General features: G+C 37.4%; 1 protein-coding gene across 2 annotated transcripts in view; it reads left to right on the forward strand.

Annotated features, from left to right (window-relative positions):
- LOC150103705 (nose resistant to fluoxetine protein 6-like) overlaps positions 1 to 21,554 on the forward strand; it is a 206,824-nt gene that overhangs the window by 169,659 nt on the left and 15,611 nt on the right. For both annotated transcript variants that reach the window (XM_090396506.1, XM_090396507.1), the window contains 2 exons: positions 1,718 to 1,841; positions 11,189 to 11,363. In XM_090396506.1, the coding sequence (XP_090252632.1) occupies positions 1,718 to 1,841; positions 11,189 to 11,363 (299 nt within the window). The remainder of the gene's footprint in view (positions 1 to 1,717; positions 1,842 to 11,188; positions 11,364 to 21,554) is intronic.

A 21,554-nucleotide genomic window follows, 5' to 3' on the forward strand; every position in this document is an offset into this window, starting at 1 on the left:
GGCTTCTTGAAGTGTTTTAAGGAGAAGTGGTCCAAGTTGATTCCAGAAGACTTGGAAAAACTCTTTTGTGAGACCATCAAGGTCGGGAGATTTATTCTTTGGCAAGGATGTGCATGCAGTTTTCAATTCCTCTAGAGTGATTGGGTTTTCTAAGTGATTCCGATCTGTTGCTGAGATTCTTTTTGTTTCTTTCAGTATTATGTGAATGGTGTGAAGGGATGTTCCTGTAGAGCTGTTATATCCAAGTAAAAGTGATTTTACTTGGATCTTCTCTGATGCTGCCATCTTGAAATCTAATAGCAGAGATGCAGTTTGCTGCCTGGTATTTTTTTCCAAAGAGAAAAAATATTTTGTGTGTGCATCTGAGAAATGTATTTGTGTATGTTGCGATATAAGTAGGGCACCCTTTGTGGATACTAGTGTCTTTGCATGGCTTGGAGGGCTGAATTATATTCAGGGCTTTCTTCTGGTAGATACTGCAGCTGTTCTTCGAGTTGTCAGATGTTAATGTTTCTCTGTTGATTCTTCTGGTGACTGTAGATCTGCATAAAGGATTTTATTCGTGATTTTAGGTGGGGCCACTATGTTTTCATTGGTTCTGTATTCTGCAACCCAACAACACCATGGAGCAGGGATTAGCTTAGGTGTACATCATCAATCCCCTACAAACTTAAAGTGATTGCAGATATACCAGGATATGCCATGTATACTCACAAAAGCACCCAATCATAATACCCTGCATGTATTCAATATCTACATACCACAGCAGGATGTTCTGGCATCACAAATCTTGGACTTCATTCAAAACCATCTTTCTAGTATTGACCAAGAACATATAATAATAGCTGGAGACTTTAACTGCACTCTTGACCAAGAAAAAGGCAGACTTCAATGTACTGAACATCGATATAGCTCTCTCTCTCTCTCTCTGCTATTAGTTAATCTATCTATCTATCTATTAACTAATAGCAGTCCCTGAACAGAAACTTGTGGTAAATTCCTGTAAATAGGCTACAAATTATCCATCCTATTCAATTTCATTGGTACTTCATTGGCAGTAGCCGCAGGTGAGGAGTCCAGCTAGTGTAAGTGGCGAAGAAGGAATTACGACATCGAAACTGAAGATATATAGGAACTCATACAGCAGGAAAAGGAAACTGTCATATAGATATATATATATATATATATATAGATAGATAGATAGATTAACTAATAGCAGTCCCAGAACAGAAACTTGTGGTAAATTCCTATAAATAGGCTAAAAATTATCCATCCTGTTTGATTTCATCAGTACTTCATTATGTCGTATTCTACCAAATGCTTTTGCAAAAACAAAACCAACAAAACACACAATATATGGTCACTAACACTTTTTTTTATGCATTCTGTATTACTTTTCATGAAATTGTCTGTTATTCAAGAATTTAACTTCATGTTTAGTGTTTAATCCTATAGTTGGCCCTTGCCTAATCCAATGATTACAGGATACTAAATTTAATATCCTCTAGTTATTATTTATATTATCCTACCTTCTTTAGTTTATCCAGCATTAAAAAAGTTTATTAGTAGAGGAATAACTCTGACTTTTTCACTGATGTTTCTTACTTGTATATTTATACATATATATTTTATTTATATTCTTATAAAGTTATATTCATTATTTGTAATGAAATTCTTCAGAGTTTTTAGCATCTAATAGAGGGCTAATTTTTCTAAGACAGTACCAGTTTTTCAATCTTGTCTATGTGAAATCTTACTGCCGAATTGGACCATATCTTGTTGGAATAGTGGTAGGATATTTGCTGTTTAGAACAGGATCTCATAAAAAATTCTTTAGGATGGTAAGTTTATTTAAAATTACATAATTATTCATTGCTTACTTACTTTATTATTAAAATGATGGTAAAGCTGGTAAATAAATTGAAACATATGGGATTGGATAACAGACTTCTGAGTTGGGTCAGTGACTGGTTGTCAGAGAAGTATCAGAAAGTTGTATGTGGTGTGCAATATCCCAAAAGAGGAAGGTCAGTTGTGTTGTACTGCAGGGGTCAGTTTTGGGACCATTGTTCAATTTGTATGTTAATGACATTGGAATGAGTTTATCTAGTGATATGCAGCTGTTTGCAGATGATGAACAATTCAGAATCAAGTGGATGTTATGGCCTTACAGGAGGACTTGAATAGATTGCATGAATGGGCAAGTAAGTGGAACTATCAGTTCAGTGTTGCAAAGTGTAAGGTTTTGAGATTTGGTAAGCAATGATGGGATACAAAGTATACACTCGGTGGGGAAACTTTAAAGGAAGTAGAGGAGATGAGAGAGCTAGGAGTAATGGTGGACAAGGACCTGAAATTCAGGGGCCACATTGCACAAGTTGTGAAGACGTCACATTGGAAAATGGCAATGATGTGGAGAACCCTAACATGTAGAAATAGAGACATTATGATGACCATTGTGTTAGGCCTTGTTCAGGCCTCATCACAGATTTGATCACCAGGTTTTCATGGTGACGAGGATATTTTGGAAAGGGTCCAGAGAAGATTCACAAAGGTGGTCAGTGGTCTTTGGAGTATGAAGACAGATTGAAAGAAAGTAAATTGCAAAGCCTTGTGAATAGGAAGAGGAACGGGTATATGATTGAGACATGTAATTTAGCCAGGGGATGTTATTAGGTTGACATGGAAGAAATTTTTCATATAATGGGAGAGGGGCCATGCCTGGAAACAGTATAAGGCTCACTCAAATTGTGAGGCTCACTTTCTTTTGTATATGATGCAAATTAGGGAAGAGTTATAAAGTTTGAAATTTTGGAACTCTGCAATGCAGGAGATGAAGGAGGCAAGTGACTGTGGTGTTATGGTGGACAGGGAGTTGGAGAGATGTTACAAATGTGTTAAAGAAGAGATTCCGTTGCATAACTATTTTATTATTGGTATTATTGTAGCCTTTTTTTTTTTGAGACTTCTTCATGGAATCACAAGACTCACTGTGGATGTGTTTACTCTCTACAGAATACAATACTTAATCTACCTGGCTTTGGATGCATTCTGAATTATTCATGCATTGCATTATGCTCACTTATGCACTCTCTCCCTCTCTCTGCAAAAAAATTCACTTTTACTCACACACTAATATCAGCTTTCAATCATGACTTACTTTTCCTCTACCACCTATGACTCTGTATTTATCTATTAGACTCCTCATATCAAATTAAAATCTTGATAATATAGCCCCCCCGGAACTTTGTAAAGTGCATCTCCTCGTCCATCTACACCCGTAACCCACATTCACTATTCAGACAGTGTTAGTCACTTACTTCTGGACATTCTATAATATTTCATTATTTTCCAGATATTCAAGTGACTATATCTACACAGAAGCAGAAATCCAGATACTGCCCTGATCAGTGCACTAGACATCACCTCCTTATCCCTATTCTTTAGTGTATTTTGCATATGACAGCAATTTTCTAAGTAAGATTCAACTTTTGTAATGCCTTTTCTAAAATTTAATTATCAACCACCATCATCCTCAGTCTCATGCTTCCTCCACTTCCTAGTGCAAATTTCCACTAGTATACATACATTGCTAGGAAAGAAGTCCATAGACACATAGTGTGAGGAAAAAACAGCCATAGTGTCCACCTTAATAAGCTCTAGGATCCTTCCTTTCACTATGATGACAGCAGCAATCCTACAGGGAATACTTTCCACAAGTGTATGATATCGATCAATGGGAAATTTGGAACATTCTTCCTGAAGGAATGTAATGAGGTCCTGGACTGTGGCAGGACAAATGTCAATTGACCTCACCTGACATTCCAGTTCATCCCACAGATGTTCAATATAGGATTGAGATCAGGACTCTGTGGAGACCAGTCAAGTGTGGTGATGTTCATGTTGACAAACCAATTACAGCAGCAGCTTGCTGAAACAGACAATGATTAGTTCCATATAAACACCCAAAAGTAGGAAGCATTGCATGGTCAGAATAGTCAAATACCTGTCAGAGTTTAATGTTTGTAGCACCACAAATTGAGGTCCAAGGCCAAACCAAGAATAACAAGACCATACTATCACATTGCCACCTCCAAACTTCTTAGTTGGGGTTATGCATCTAGTAAGAAAATGTTCATTGGACATCTCCCATACCCTTCCCTCTTCTTTACTGAGAAGAACAAAAGGTATGAATGCAAAAATATGTAAAATCTAAAAACCGCCGATGAATGGTAACGAGTGATAGAGTTTGAAAGAGGCGTTTTGATAGGATGTCATGTTGCAGGGCTATATACTCTGCAAATTGTTGACGAATTGGGCCATTCCAGGTGGACAGTCAATGATACCATACTGAGATAGAAGTGCAAGGCGTCAACTGCAAGTGCATTTGCAGTAGACTCCTTGCATATCTATCTCAGTATGTTATCATTGACTGTCCATCTAGGATGGCCCAATTTGTCAATGATTTGTGGAACAGATAGGCCTGCAACATGACATCCTATCACAAAGCCTCTTTCAACTCTGTCAGTGTGTCTGTCCTCAGCCATTTCATGTAGACACATTTGCACTGACTTGGGAGCATCATATTCCTCCGATTTATACTGGCTGCGAATGCAACTCATTACCTGGCACAATGTATCTACCCATGAGATTGTCTGTTGACTTCTTCCAAGCAGTGCGCACATGCATGCGCGCACACGCACACACATTATTCCATCTCCTCTATCTGAAATGCTAAAACCTTACACTTGGGTCTAAAAGGGGGCTAAAGATACTCTTCTCAAGATAGACAAATTAGATTGTGGTGTTTAGGGTTTTGAAGCCTAAAACACTTTTATTTATATGGTGGAACTTTTATTTATATCATACCCGCATACAAGAGGATAAAAAACCTATATCAAACTAGTGCTGTGGAGCAGGGGTGTTAAGAGAGAAGAAATCTATTCAACAGCTGGAAGTTGTAATCTTTGTGAAATATGTTGCAGTTGACTCCTTGCATATCTATCTCAGTATGTTATCAGTGAGAAATTTATTTAAATAAAATGATGCATGATGATATGATAAAATGATAGTATGATGATAAAGTCATAGTATGATTCTATATGACAAATATCATTTTTCTATTTTTACAGAAATCAATTAAATTGATATATCTAGGTATATTATGAAACTGAATGTAAGAAAAACAAGGAAAAAGAGTAAAACATTAAGCCATTTAATATTATAATATAACAAACTATTGAGTGAAATTAAATGCCTCTACAAATTAAAGTTTCCACAGACATTTGAACTGATATCTAAGGTTAATTTCATGTTACTTGATACTGGAAACATATTGACTTGTTCTGTTCCATGCTCTCTTGAGAAGGCACCAACTGGCACATATTAGCATGTAGCTCCAGTTTCTTTGATGCGAACTGGATCATTTATTAATATTAATTTTCTTTTTCACCTATTGAAAAGCTGAAGTAGGTATAATTGTACTTGCTTAGCAGGATTTAGATCTTTGGGTTAAGCAGATTACACCTGCAGTATTTTCATGCTGCAAGGCACTCCAAATACTTGCATGTTGTGAAAATGATAAATCAGGTCTTCTGGCAAAGCACATTTGGCAGGTGAATTCCTGTTCTTAGGATATTCTTTATCATGTTCCGTGATCAAAAGATCTCTTTGAAAAATATCTGCTTCTCCACCCATAATTACACCACTTTCTTTTCTCAAACCTTTAAAAAAAAATAATAAGCAGCACATAGTCACATCAGTATGTAGTCCGACTTAAAATTCATCAGCAGTTGCTTTGGTCTTACTGTTTGGTACAGCCTTCTTTCTAGGTATATTTTAAGAATTTAAGAAATTTAAAATGTATGGAGTGAGTTTGAAGGAAGATTAGATTTGTCTAGATCTGAATGCGTTTGGTATTAGGAGTCCTCTAATAACTGATATGAGACCTAACAAAGAGAGCCAGGGAAACTAAATTATAATGGGAGGAATGGTGAGAATATGTGTAAGAGTGAAAATTTTATATACTTGTGCTAATGATGGGAATAGGCATTATTGTGGAAATTATTATGAGGAGAGAACGATTTTGACTTTGTTCATCTGGTTTAGACTCATCAAACATATGCAAAGATGTCTATATATATAAGATCCTAGAAAAGAATAGAGATCTGCAAATTGTCCAACAATCGCATGCAGACTTCAGACAAAAGTATACAAAAGAACATGCAGGTAGCTTAGTATATCTATATACAAATGCTAGGAATATCAGAAACAGAGAGGTAGAAATTATTGCCTTGGTCAATATATTGGGACCTCAGATTGTAGGCATTAGTGAGACCTGGCTATCAGAATCAGGCATACTAACCAGTATATGTAAAGGGTACAGTATTTTTAGGAAGGATAGGCAGGATAGGAGAGGAGGGACATGCTACTATTGATTCGAATGACTTAAATCCAGTTAGTGTTGAGAACTATGATTGCAGTACTAGTAAACAGTATTTCATGTGGCAATGAAATTGAAGCCATCTAGTGTAAGGTTTGAATCTAACAAGATGAATTACATAGTAGAGTGTTGTTACAGAACTGGTGGATCGGTTGCAAGTGATGAAGAAATGCATCACCAAATAGAGATGACAGGCACAAAAAGAGTACTAATAATGGGATTTAATTATTCAAGTATTGCTTGGGTATCAGTAAAATCTGATGAGAAGAATGAAACTGAATTTTTTGAGTTACGAGACATCTTCCTCAAGCAGCATGTGACAGAAGGAACTTGAGGTCAAAGAGTGCTAGATTTGATTATGTGGTACTCACTTGGGAAATGCCTAACTTTATGAATTCTTCATTCAGAAAAGGTTACAGCAGGAAAAAGCAGGAAATTTTGACCAACTGAGAGAGAAGCATACTGATTTCAGCAAAATTGTATCAGTTGCTGGATGGGAAGAATATTGACAGTACATTTAAAAATTACTTAAATGATGCAATATCTGAATGTGTCCTGACAGTTATTATTATTACTCCAAGACCTCATGGAGTCAAAGACACATCTGGGAGGTCCTTTTATCACACACACACAACTCATCATACCGTGCCTTGAAACATTGAAACTCCTTGCAGACACCACACTCTCAGGCAAGGCATTCCAATCATTTACAACTCTGCACGAAAAAACCTGCCTCTCATTCCCCTCCTCACACCCTCTTTATACAGTTTCCAGGAATGATCTCAGGTTCTCCCCCGATCAACCACTATTTTCAGTAGAACTTCTCCAGCATTGATCCTATAACAACCCCTTACCAACTTGTAGGTCTCTATCATATCTCCCCTCTTCCTCCTGTCCACCAGAATCTGCAAATTACATCTTCTCAATCTTTCCTCATACTCGACATTCCAGAGGTCAGAAACTACCTTAGGCAATCACCTTTGGACCCTTTCCAACATCTCTTCATCCTTCTGAAAACCAGGAGACCAAATCTGGGCAGAATAGTCCATGTGTGGCCTAATCAAAGCCTTATACAACGAAGCCTTTGTGTTGTCTTCACAATTTTGGCTATGTGTCCCCTAAATTTCAGATCCTTATCACTATCATCCCCAGACCTCTTATTTCTTCCACCTCCAACAATATATCCTCACCAAGCATAAATTCTGCATCCCATCTTTATTTCCCAAATTTTAAAACCTTTCATTTTGCAACATTGAACTCACATTTCCGTTCCCAATCACTCAATTTATTCAAGTCTTCTTGTAAGACCACATCTTCACTACTCTTCATGGTTGTTCCCAACTTTGCATCATCTGCAAACAACTGAATATCTCCATCCAAATCTTCACCTATATCGTTAATATACAAGTCAAACAGTAATGGCCCCAAAACAAACCCCTGAGGCACTCCACTAGTGACTTTCATTTTCCTGGATATTGCTCCCCAATACACAACTTGATACCTATAAGATAGCCAGTCTTCAATCCAGTGCACTAATCTAATATCCAACCCCATCTGCTCTAGTTTGACTGTCAACCTATTATGACTTACTCTATCAAAAGCCTTTGCAAAATCTAAGTATATTACTGTGAATACTTCTACTCTGTCCAAGGAAGCAGTCACTTTATTGTAATAAGTAACTAGATTACTAAAACATGACCTCCCTTTAGTAAATCCATGCTGTCCATCAAAGATAATACCATTGTTGTCAACCCATCTCGGAATCCTAGTTCTCACAAGCTTCTCCAACAACTTAACCACAACACCTGTCACACAGATAGGCCTTGAGTTCGATCACCTCCTTTATGAAGTGGCACAATCTTGCCCTCCTTTCACTCCTTAGGGACTTGACCGAGTGCAAGACTCGTATTAACAAAAATGTCAAGACAGCTGTCAACTCCCTATTTAGGCCTCCCTGGAGTCAAAAGCTTCATCGTGTGAGGTCCTTTCTAAGAAACAAAAGTCTATCAAGACTCATCGAGGGAGGTCCCTCCTAGGAAACACAAAGTCTATCATACTACTCTTTAAATGCATTGACCGTTCTTGCTCTCACCCCTCCATCAGGCAATGCATTCTGTGGTTCAACCACCCTCCATGCAAAGAAACCACTCCTCACCCTCTTTCTCACAGTTTCCTTTCGTAACTTCCAGGGATGACAATTTCCTTTCGTAACTTCCCTTGTCATGACTCCTTCCCGCTGTTCAACCAAGCGAAAGAACTCCCCAGTGTCAACCTTGTAGCCACCTCTCAATAGTTTTAAAGTCTCAATCATATCACCTCTCCTTCTATCCACCAAACTCTGCAGTCCACACTCCCTCAGCCGATCTTCATAACTAACATTGTACAGTGCCGACACCATCTTTGTTATCCGTGTTTGTACCCTTTCCACAGTTAATTTATCCCCTTCAGATCATGGGGACCAGATATGAGAAGAATAGTCTAAGTGTGGTCTGATCAGAGTCTTATACAACAGAATGTTAACCATTTTATCTGTGCAGGTCAGTGTCCTTCTCATTATCGCAGCAATCCTCTGTGTTACCTTCACTACCTTTGCAATATGTCTTCTAAATTTCAGGTTTCTATCAATCATCAACACCAGATCTCTTGTCTCCCCTACTTCCTCCAGTTTAACTCCTCCTATGGGAGGAGTTAAACTGGAGGAAGTAGGAGAGACAGCTTATTCAAAGACTAGCTTATTCAAATCCTCTTGCAGGGCTACCACATTTGCACTATTACTAATAACCCTTCCCAGTTTCTCATCATCCGTAAACAACCGAATATCCTCTTGCAATCCACGGACAATGTTATTGATATAAAGGTTAAACAATATAGGTCCCAGTACTGAGCCCTGTGGAACCCCACTTGTAACCTTCTGCCTCTTTGATATTGCTTCACCATACACAACTCTCTGATACCTATCGGACAGCCAATCCTGAATCCAGTTGATCAATCTGACATCCAGACCCATGTGCTGCAACTTGAATATCGGTTTATCATGTGGCACCCTGTCAAATGCCTTTGCTAAGTCTAGGATGATGTCATTTCTGAAAATTATAAGCAGCAGGCAAGAAAAATCACAACTATTGTATGGAAAGCTGAGTATAAAAAGAAACTGGCTCTGCAGACTGAAGACCCCCAAGAATTCTATCGATATGCTGCAAGTAAAAGAAAGATGAATATGAAAGAATAACTTCTGAATGCAGATGGTGTGAGGGTTTACAGATGCTGAAGAGGTTGTTCAACTAATGAGTGCCCATTTTGCTAAAAGCTATCAACCTGGTGTATGCAACACTGAGTTCACTGCTACCTCTTCTGAAATATAAATATAAATATGCACAACAAAGTCTTATATTTTTAAATTTCTTAAAAAATATTATTTTATTTTCTTAAAATTGTGAAGTCTTTTAGAGAGTACTAATAAACAGTACTTATGGCTTATATTGTCTATTTTCAAAAGGAGTACCCCTTGTATTCAATCATTGGCCTTTTTTTTACTCTAATTAAATGAAGACATTGATTATATATATATATTTTAGAAACATAAATTGAAAGAAAATAATATAAAAGAATAATTTTTGCAATTCGTTTTAGTAGTTTTCATTTTAATATTTAGTAGTTCATTATGTATTTTAGTAGTTCAGTTCATTTTGTATTTTAGTAGTTATTTTTGAATTTAGATATGAGACCATTATGAAACCACTGTATATATGTATTCTTCTCTTTTTAGTTTGCATATTTTTAATTTCTACATATTTAGTTTGTATATTTTTAATTTCTACATATTTAGTTTCCATATATTTTTATTTCTATTTTATCCCCTTTTGAAAAAAGTTATAATGTATTTTTATCCAACCGACAGTCCTAAATGGTTTTATAGTTCATTGCTCATAGTTCATTTTTAATTGTTTCAAGTTCATTTGTTTATTATATTTTTTTATCAATTTTATTTGTGATGCCTTTTCATCAAAAAGTTAAACTTGAGAATTCTATAAAGGTATGTCAAAAATTATTCTTATATTATTTTTCTTCTGAGCTTGTGTAGCTCAGTGGATATGGTGTTTGCACACCACAGCACTTGACCACACGAAGGAAGACTTGCTTTCGAATTTAGTCGGTGACTAGAGGAAATTTTTCTAAGCCTTTTTTTCGACTGGTTCCCAAGTTAGTCGATCTCTGGCACGGGCAAGTGGTAGAATCGACCGTAGAACCCACATTATTTCAGACATTAAATATATTGTGTTAGGGATCAAGAGATGACGGCACTTGTTGAGCCATCTCTCTTTACCTCGTGCAGCTTAATTAGTGATAGCCTTGGGACAGATGTCTCTGATTGGGTACCAGTGAAGATTGAACTTCCCACTCAGTCTCCAAAAAGTTAGATAGGGCTAAAACGACCTCGGCTACTCCCTATACTGGAATAAAAAGGCGTTAGTTGATTTTTTTTTTTTAGTATTATTTTCTTTCAATTTATGTTTTTAAAATACATGTCATCGATGTCTTAATTTAATTGGAGTAAAAAAACAATGATTTAATACAAGGGGTACTCCTTTTGAAAATAGGCAAAATAAGCTTAAGTATTGATATCAATTTAGAGGAGTAACATGGAAAAAATCTTCCAGGATAATAATATTTAAAGTAATAATAAACAGTTTTTCATACCCAATGTTATCTGAAATTATTGATTTTGAACTTCTAATTCCTCTTTAGTGGCAACAGGTTGTTGGCTGGATAGTTGCAACTGGTTTGTGTCTGTCCGTAGTATATGGACTTTATGATGCTGAAGTCACAGATGCTTTAGGAGTTACATACAATGCACTTTCCAGGACAGTATGGACTATTGGATTAGGATGGCTTACATATGCCTGTGTTACTGGTCATGGAGGTATGCAAATTAAATTAATATACTATGCCTACAATTTTTTTTTCTGATTGATTTTTTGTTTGTTTTAATTACAGCCTTAATGCTCTTAGAGCACAACATGATTGTAATGGTTAAACTTCAGAATTCTGTTTGCAAGTATGCTATTACATGTCATGGCATGTCAGTTAATTCTTTTAATCTTGCAGCATTATGTCTTTAAGATCTAAGTCCCGAGGAACCTCTTTGAGCTCTTAAAATTTTCTGTCAAGTTTCACAACATCCATTATCTGCACTCCTGTTCTGCATTTTTCTTATTTAAACAATCTTCCAAGTAAAATGACTTTACTCTTCCTTCTTGATGAAATAAAAAGAAACAGTAATTTTGTACCTCCTCATTTTTATATTTCTGTATGATAAAATAATGTTGTTTAGAGTAAACTAAGATGGATGCAATGTTATTCTTCCAGGGGAAAGAATAAGATCTGCTTGTGCACAATCAGTGATGATGGATTGTACAGAGCAGAATTTATTGTCAGCTGAAAGATATTAATCTTTTTAAATTTTATTGTTTTTCATATAATCTCTCCACCCCCACATCCACATGAATGGCCACGGGACATATAGCAAATAAATGTATGTGTGAGCTTGGATTAGAAGTAGTCTGTCATTACTCCTCTTAAAGAAGAAATTGTAGTTTGGAGAATACTAAATATTTCAAAGGGAAGGCTATTCCACAGAGCTGAGCTAGATGGAATGACAGACAACTGGGAATATCAGGTTCAGTGAGACAGTAGTTCAACTAAAAGGATGTTTGGAATTTACTCATGTTGTTGTTGTTGGTGGTGGTGGAGGGGTAGAAGAAATGGAGGACATAATGGATGTTAGTTCTGTTGAACAGTGCCCTCCCCATGGAAATATCTGCAGTAGAAATGCAATGCAGAAACTGTGTGTGTGTGTAAGGGATGAAGAACTAAGGCTGTTTTTGCAAGAAAAAAAAAAAAGACAAAACTATATTTTGAAATCATTGATGGTGACTACGTTATTATTGCTTCATTGAAAGTGGGTGTGAAGATTAGTGTTTAAGACATTTATTGTAGATAATCTTGAAGGTTGAGGTCTTTGGACCTTGCAAAGAAGTCGGTTGTATGAGTGGAGAGTGCTATCATCAACAAAATTGTGAAAAGGGGTTGAGGTCAGTGAAGCAGGTCATTAATGTATAAGGAAGACGCATGTGTAATAACAGGACCCTGAGGAATACCAGGAATGCCTACACTAATAAGAATATGAAGAGAGAACACATCCACCATTGTATGTAATGAACAACCTGAGAGAAAACTGGCAATCTTGTTACAAAAGGGAAGAAGGCAGACTATAAGCACTTTGCTGAGAAGTCCTTGTTTCCAAACCTTATCTAATGACTTGAAAATGTGAAGTGCAATAGCATGTCTTTTCTTCATACTTTGCATATCACATTTCCAGTAGTGGATGATGTAGGCAAGGTGATCTGCTATGGATCATAATTGATGAAATCTATGTTGGTGGTCAATGATTATTTAATAGTTCTCCAGATATTGAAGACGTCATCTGCTGTTGGCCTTCATTACTTTAGACAACACAAAGGTGAGAACAATAAGTCGATTGTTTGGTGGGTGACACTTGTCACTTTTTTTTAAACAGGCTGTATATGGGCTTCCTTCCATGCTGAACGGTGGATGTCAGCAGAGTATAATATAATGCATAGACAATAAAGAACAGGCGTTAGTTCAGGAGCATACCTTCTAAGCACAACTGGTGGAATTCCATTAGGACCAGAAACATCTTATAATTTCTTTCTGACAAGAGACATGCAGTGCAATGTAACTTTGCAACTTTTGCAAGGAAGCAGAAGGCATAAGTGCCATGGATACAAGCAGGATTTTCTAGATTTAACCTACTAATGATAATGATGGTTTTTCAAGCCCATGGAAACCATTTTGAAGACCAAGTCTTGGGTATGGGGTTGGGATTTGAACACAGTAGGAAATGAAGGCCTTCATTCTAATTAGATAATTTCAGTAACAAGATCACAACAGATATGATCTATATCTGGAGAGCGAAAACAGTATTCTGACCATTGGAAAATAGGAATAAAAGTCTTGAAGATCTTTCCACTTGGCAATGTTGCATTGACAAAGTACACAAGGTTGTGAATGGAGGTTGAAAGTTTTTCCACTTTGTTATATTATAAATTAAAGATGCAAAGAAATTATGTTCTTGGTTTCATCCTTTATCCTTTATCTAAGTGTAAGCAATCAAGTTTGTATGTAAAGTCACTTCACGACTGGGTAACTTGTATATAGAGGCTAATGACTTCACACCAGTTCCCTTAGAATCCCAGTGATATCAAGTGATACTACTAAGGGTATCATTAGTGATATCCTTAGTAGAAGCGTATCACTTCTAGGTCTGGCTCCCACTGATGAGACCTCAATAAAGGTCGAAACTGGTCTGGGTAGTTGCCCTTCCCATGATGCATAACATTATACATGTCCATAAGGATATGTGCAGTGCATTATGGGATACTAAGGCAATTGATGTGAAGTTATTAGTCTCTTCTACATTCAAGTAGCCCAGTTATGAGGTAAAAATAAATAAATTCCATGTGATGACACAGCGTTCCCCCTTTATACGGGAGTTCACGGTACCATCTAGTCCCCCTAAATTTTATCCGGGCTCCGGAACTTGGCTATGGCTGAGGAAGATCCTTGAACTCCTCACGTCGTTGATGGGAATCGAACCTAGGACATCCCTTCCCCAGGCATATGGTTGCAAAGTGCAAAGCCACTAGGCTAACCGCGCGGATGGTTATGAGGTGATTTCACGCCAAACTTTGTTTGCTTACACTTGGATAAAGGATGAAATCAAGAATATAATTTCTTGGCATTTTTTAATTTGTTATGAATGGATTAAGGGAGGAGTTTCCATTGGAAATGGAACTTGGATGAAATTGTGATCTGAATTACTGCTCCTCTTGGTAATAGTGTACCTGGAAGGAGAACTGGTAATTTAGTTGTTTGTTAATTGCATGTAAATTAAATAATTAATTATTCCAGTGGTTCTCAAATTGTGTGCCACAGTGCCCTGGGGTACTTCAGCAAAAAAGTTAGTGGCTGTTTGAAAAACAGCTGCTAAGTTTATAAGGACACAAATACTTAATAAGGAAAGGTTGAGAAGAATTATGGAAGAAAAGCATGGTAAAGAACAAGCTGGATTCAGGCCAAATAGAGGCTGTCAGGATCAGATCTTCACTTTACAACAAATAGTGGAGAAATCATGGGAATATAACAAAGATCTGTATTTAAGTTTTGTCGATTTGGAAAAGGCATATGACAAGGTGCCAAGAGAGCAGCTATTCAATACGCTACGGTTATGTGGTGTCGATAGGGCATTATATCAAGCAATACTTAGTCTTTATTTGAGTTGTAAGGTTAGAATTGAAGGAAGTACAGGAAGATGGTTTAATGTTAAATCTGGTGCAGACTAGGATACAAGGATGTACATTATCCCCTCTGTTATTCGTTATCTATATGGATCACATTATGAAGGAAAGTGGTATTAAACATGATATCAGAATTGGAGATGTTAATGTCAGCTCTTTGCTTTATGCGGACGATGTTATACTTCTAAATAAATCTGCTACAAGTTTGCAAGATTCCCACTAAATCAAATAACTGTTGTAATAGATATGGTATGAAGGTCAGCAATAAAAAGACAAAGGCAATGAAAATAGGTAGAATCAATGTTGAAAGTTTATTTTTCACAAGGTTAGACTATGATGAATTTAGTTTAATCCTTTATCCCACTGAGAGCAAACAAAGTTTGCACCTGAAAATATCTTCAGGACTGAATATAGTGTTGTACTATCTTACCTGGGTAAGTAGTACAACACCAGGCAACTCGTAGCAAAGGTGGAGCAAGCTACCAACACTCCTATCCCAGTATCTCCCATAATGGAAAACACATCTCCTTGTGGATATGTATACTGTTATGCATTAAGGGATTGGCCTCTACCCAGACTAGTTTCGACCTTTATTGAGGTCTCTTCAGTGTGAGCCAGGCCCAGAGTTGGAGATACCAGGCAGAAGCAGTAGCAAGGTCATCTTTACCTATAGGAGTTGCCAAAAGGTTTGCCACCTTTTTTTTATTAAATTACTCTGGATTTAGAGAAAGTTGTTGAAAGTTTATTTTTCACTAGGTTAGACTATGATAAATTTAGTTTAATCCTTTATGCCAGTGAGAGCAAACAAAGTTTGCACCTGAAAATATCTTCAGGACTGAATATAGTGTTGTACTATCTTACCTGGGTAAGTAGTAACACCAGGCAACTCGTAGCAAAGGTATTAAACTAAATTTATCATAGTCTAACCTAGTGAAAAATAAACTTTCAACATCTTTCTCTAAATCCAGAGTAATTTAATAAAAAAAAGGTGGCAAACCTTTTGGCAACTCCTATAGGTAAAGATGACCTTGCTACTGCTTCTGCCTGGTATCTCCAAAACTGCATGTTGCTTTTTAGTATGTTAGGTATAACTTTTTTCTTATTCTATTACATATACTAAGCTACAAAAACCATGAGATACTTGCAGATATAAACAGCATACCTTTACCAAGAGAAGTTAATAGTGTATTGTCTTGATTTCTGCCACAATAACTGTTTCATTGCATTATGCAAGACTTTGTTAATTTCTGGTGTGTATTATGGTGTGTGATGAAAAATAATGGCATCCAAAAATATGACGCCTTTGTTCAAAAACTTTAATGTGAGGGAGTTTGTTCAGTGTGATATGTGTGGGATGTATGCTTTCCAGAAGGAAGCTGGAGTTTGGATGGAAAGTGATAGTGAGAGACTGTGCAGAAAATGTAAGGAAAGTGAGAAATTGAAGTATGTGTCAGGTCGTGAGATTGTTGTGGTGGAAGAAAGCCAGAATGTGAGTGAAAATAGTGGCTTGATAGGGAATTGCGATGTTGTACAAGATGGCAATGAGAGCGGTGATCAAAGAGAGAGTGAAAGCAATTATACAGAGAGAGAAAATGGTTTAAATGATAAAATGATGACAAAAATGAGGAATTATTTGTAAGGAGTGAGATCGAGCGGTTACACAGAGTGATACACAGTGCGCAGCGGCAATTGGAGCACCTGCAAAACTCTTTCCAGAATACCTCGGCTAATGGAAATAAGCAAGTGTTTGAAAGGAAAAAGCGTAAAAGTGGGAGAGTTTCAGAAATGAAGGAAAGAGTATTGTACAGTGACTCGTTATTAAGAGGTGTGATAGATGGGAATTTAATTAAATCGTACTTTCTGGGTGCAAAATTTAAGGATGTAAGTGAGAGTATTAGAGTGCAAAAACAGAGGGTGAAAGAATTGATAGTTGAGGCGGCTACAAATGAATTGAAAGGAGATAAATTTTTTATGAGAGAGGACTTGAAAGTATTGTTAAAGGTAGTGAAAGAAAAGGGTGACAGAGTTAGGATATTGAGTCTGTTGCTGTGGAATGACAGAGAGGAGTTTAGAAGGAGGGCCATAATCGCAAATGACTTTATGCGCAGGTTATGCAGACAGTGTGGTGTGGAATTCGTGGATGTGTGAAATGAGTTTGATGGGCAAAAGGATTTATACAAGATGGATGGCCTGCATTTGAATGGATTTGGTGTGCGGAGACTGGAAAAAGTGTTGCTGAATGAAGTGAAAATGGATGTGCAGAACCAGGGAAACTAGAACTACCAAGGAGAGGGTGGGGAGCGGCTATGCGGACATCAGTGAGACAGTTCAGTGTAAGAATGTATATAATGTACCCGAGCCAGTACTAAGGACAAGAAATCTGAATGGGATAGTTAGAATAATGCATCAAGATAGGGGTGGGACAAAGGGACCTCTGCATTTCATGTATACTAATGCCAGGAGTATTAGGAACAAGAGGAAAAAGTTTTGGCCTTAGTTGGCTCTTCCTGACCACAGGTTATTGGCATTAGTGAAACATGGCTGATGGAAGATGATATAGTTAGTGATATAGAATGTGTAGTTTATAGTGTGTTTAGGAGGGACAGAGAGAATAAAATGGGGGGGAAGAGTGTTATTGATGATAGTTAATAAACTGCAGCCAATGAGAATTGAAGTTGTATTGCAGGGTAGTGAAAAGAGCTCATTTGAGGCTATTTGGTGTGAGATTGAAACTGGCAGAATAAAATATACAGTTGGGTGCTGCTATAGACCAGGTGATGGAATAGATGGTGTGTGCATAAACAAATTGATGAAATGAGTGGAAGGAGGGTAATTATCATCATCATCATCATCAAATTCCTGCCATGTACCCTCAAGGGGTGTACAGGATATGATAGTACTACATGAAAAAAAAATTACATCATTATTAATTTCCTATCTACAATTTTCCTCCAAATCAGTCTGTTACTTGTCAAGACTCCAACATTATCAGATCTTATATTTCTATCGTCTAAAGCACTTTGTACCGTATCAATCCACCTATATCTTGGTCTTCCTCTGGGTCGTTTTGCTGCCAACCTGGCAGAGAACACTTGTTTTGCTAATCTTTCCTCGCCCATTCTGTTTAAGTGACCATACCACCTGAGATTAGCTCTGCTAACACATTCCTGGATGCTGACAATGTCAAGTTCTTTCCTAATATCCTCATTTTTAATATGATATTGCTATTGATGCCATCTGTTCACGCCTATAATCTTTCTCAGGACTCTCATATCTGTGGTCTCCAGTCTCTGGTCAAGTGTTTTACTTCTGACCCAGCTCTCAGATCCATAAGTTAAAACTGGTTTGAATACTGTCTTGTATACAGCTAATTTAGTGTTCCGACTAATTTCTCTCTTATTCCATATGAATTTATTCAATTTTGGGGGATTTCAATTATGCTAACATTGATTGGAGTGAGGAGAGGACACATGTGAGGAAGGAACTGGATTTTATTCAGTTATTAAGGGATAACTATCTGAGACAGCATGTAATTCAGAATACTAGGAGTTTGAGATTGCTTGACCTGGTAATAGCATCTGAGAATTTGACTGTAATGAATATGACCATGTTGCCACCTATTGGTGAGAGATCATAGGGTCTTGATCCCACACCTTTAGTCACCTTGTAGGTGGCTAAAGGTGTGGAATTTTCGATTAAGACAGGGTATATGTGGAATTACCGTGCTGGCAACTATGACAAGCTTAGGAGATTGCTTGGATCAGTGCCATGGCATGTACAACTGCAAGGGCTGGACGTCGATAGAGCATGGGAAGTGGTCAAGGAGTATTTACAGGAGGTTATGGCTGATTGTATACCTAGCGTCTGAATAGTAAAACAAGTAGGGGTTAAATGGATGAATAATGGATGAATAACACCATTAAGCTTGAGCTGCAAAAAAAGAAACAACTGTGGAGGGAATTTAAAGAGAAAGGTGACCTGCAGGCAGACAAATAGTATAAAGCGCAGGCCAGAAGGGTAACAAGTGTGGTAAGAAAAGTAAAAGCGGATTATCAAAGGAAACTAGCTATGCAAGAGAATCACAAACAGTTCTTTCAATATGTTGCAAGCAAAAAAAAAAAAACTGTACACGGCAGAATGATTTTAAGGAATGCCGATGGTAAGAAGGTCACTGAATCAGTCGATATAGTGGAATTACTGAGTGAGCACTTTGCAAGAGTATATCATTCAGGTGGTGACATTGAAGGAATGAAGGACCATTAGTTTATATGGGAATTGTGATGAATGAAGTGGAGGTGAATAGTCTATTACAGAACCTTAATGCGAATACATCTGTGGGATTGGATGATATACCGGCACGGGTCTTACGTGAAGCGGCTAAAGAATTATTAGTGCCCTTGATCATGTTGTTTAATCTGAGTCTCAGGTCTGGTTTAGTCCCGAAGGTGTTGAAAGAAGTTCCACTGCATAAAGGAGAATATAGTTCCACTGCATAAAGGAGGATCCAAGACTACTTGCATCCTCCTTTATGCAGGGGTTGCAAATTACCGACCAATCAGCATATCAAGAGTCGTTGTCAAGGTCTTGGAGAAAGTAGTCAAGGGAAAAATACAGGAATGGATTGATGAAAATGAGATACTGTACAGGGGACAACATGACTTTGTGAAGGGCAGATCATGCTTCAGTAACTTGCTCAAGTTTTATAACAAGGTAACGGCTGAACTGGATAAGGGTAATGAGTTTACAGTGATACTGCTAGACCTGGCTAAGGCCTTTGACAGGATACCACATGGAATTCTAATCCGTAAACTGCAACATATGGGAATGGATATAGGGTTGATGAAATGGATAGGTGGGTGGTTGATGGAGAGATACCAGAGAGTAGTTTTTTCAGGTGTAGAGTCCAAAAGACAGCCTGTGACTAGTGGTGTGCCGCAGGGTTCTGTTCTTGGACCACTGCTGTTCAATTTGTTCACGAACGATATAGGGAAGGATCTAAGAGGAACGATTAATTTGATCACTAATGATGCAAAGTTGAGTAGGGCAATAGTGAATGCAGAAGATGTCAAAATCATGCAGGATGATTTGGATAGATTGGAGTTCTGGGCTAAGGAGAATGGATGTCGATTTAATCTGACAAAATGTAAGGTTATGCATTTTGGGGTGAAAAGATTAGCAGCAATATACCACATTGGTGGAACTGTACTCCAGGAGATTGATGAGGCCAGGGACTTGGGAGTGTTAGTGGATAGGGAGTTGAAGTGTAGGGGCCACATTGCAAAAGTGGCTAAATCAGCTCATCAAATCACTTGGTTACTGAAGCATACTTTGACGAGCAGAGACAAGCAAATTATTGTTCCTCTGTACCGAGCCTTGATAAGACCTCATCTCGACTACTGTGCTCAAATTTGGTCACCTAGGTTTCTTCTTGATGGGAAGGAGGTGGAGAGGATCCAGAGGCGAGTGACCAAGATGATAGCAGGTCTATGGAATGAACCTTATGAGAACAGGTTGAAGATTTGTGGGTTGCAGAAATTGGTTGATAGGCGAAAGAGGGGGGGATATGATTGAAACATTCAAATTGCTGAACGGTTTCTATAGGATTAATTCAGAGGATATTTTTGAGATCAGGACTAGTGGTGGGAGAACTAGGGGACATCTATGGAAGCTGGGCAAGAGTGTGGTTAGGAAGGGTGTTAGAGCTAGGTACTTTACTTTTTGAGTGGTAAATGAGTGGAATAAGCTGCCAGAGTCTGTTGTGGGTGCTAGACAGTGAATGAGTTCAAGGCAAGGTATGATAGATACTGTGAGAATGCCGAATAGTTGTGTGGACATGATGTTTAGGGCCTCCCTCAGTGAGTCTAAGGACTCCCTGGAGTCACCCGTAATAATAATAATTATGCTGCACTATTCCTCTAGAGAATTAGTACAGTCTCCTACAAAATAAAACTATCTCGGATGTGCCTAAATTCTGGCTGAAGTTCTAGGAAGGGCATCTTATATGGTTATTGTTGTGCTGAAGACCTTAGAATTAGGATTTTCCATATCTTAAGAAATCGCACATATCCATATTTATTTAGTTTAGGATGGTTGATATAAGCAGTTGCTGATTTAAAAATGCTTATTCTAATAAGTTGGTATTTCCTGAGATGAAGCATAGCAAGTTTTTTTTTTTTTCATTTGATTCTGTGGATAGTGGAAGAAGTTGTCTGGTCTGCAAGACCTGCCTTGTTGTAAAAGCAGAAGTATTATTTGTTTACATTCTTTTGGCTGGATGTTGGCAAATCATCCAGTCTATTCTTAACAAGCCAATTTGCAACTACAAGGAACCTAATTTGCACCTGGACTAAGAGGAGAATGAGTTGATCATTCTACTTCTCTTCTAATCCCTTCTCTTCTAATAAACTTAATAATCTTATGGCTTATGAAGTTTATATTAGTTGTCTTCTATAATCATGTTAATTGTGATTTTCCTTTGGGTGGTGATCCTTTCATCCCTTCAAATATTAGTACTTGATGCACTCGTGTCTCTGGATGCATTCTGTAACACTCTACAATTCTAGCCATTGTCATTTGATATTATTCATAATTGTATGTAACTTGTTTTTTTTTTTATTCTGTTCAATGTGTTTTATTAATTTTTCAGACATTACATATCAAAAGCCAGCAATTTTCTTCTGACATCTTTTCTTATTGTCTGTATCTAAAATACACAAATGTAGGAAGGAGGTTTG

The sequence above is a fragment of the Typopeltis vanoorti genome, chromosome 8 (assembly GCF_054136105.1).
Source record: "Typopeltis vanoorti isolate ZY-2024b chromosome 8, IOZ_Tvanoo_1.0, whole genome shotgun sequence".
Taxonomy (NCBI): Eukaryota; Metazoa; Arthropoda; class Arachnida; order Uropygi; family Thelyphonidae; genus Typopeltis; species Typopeltis vanoorti.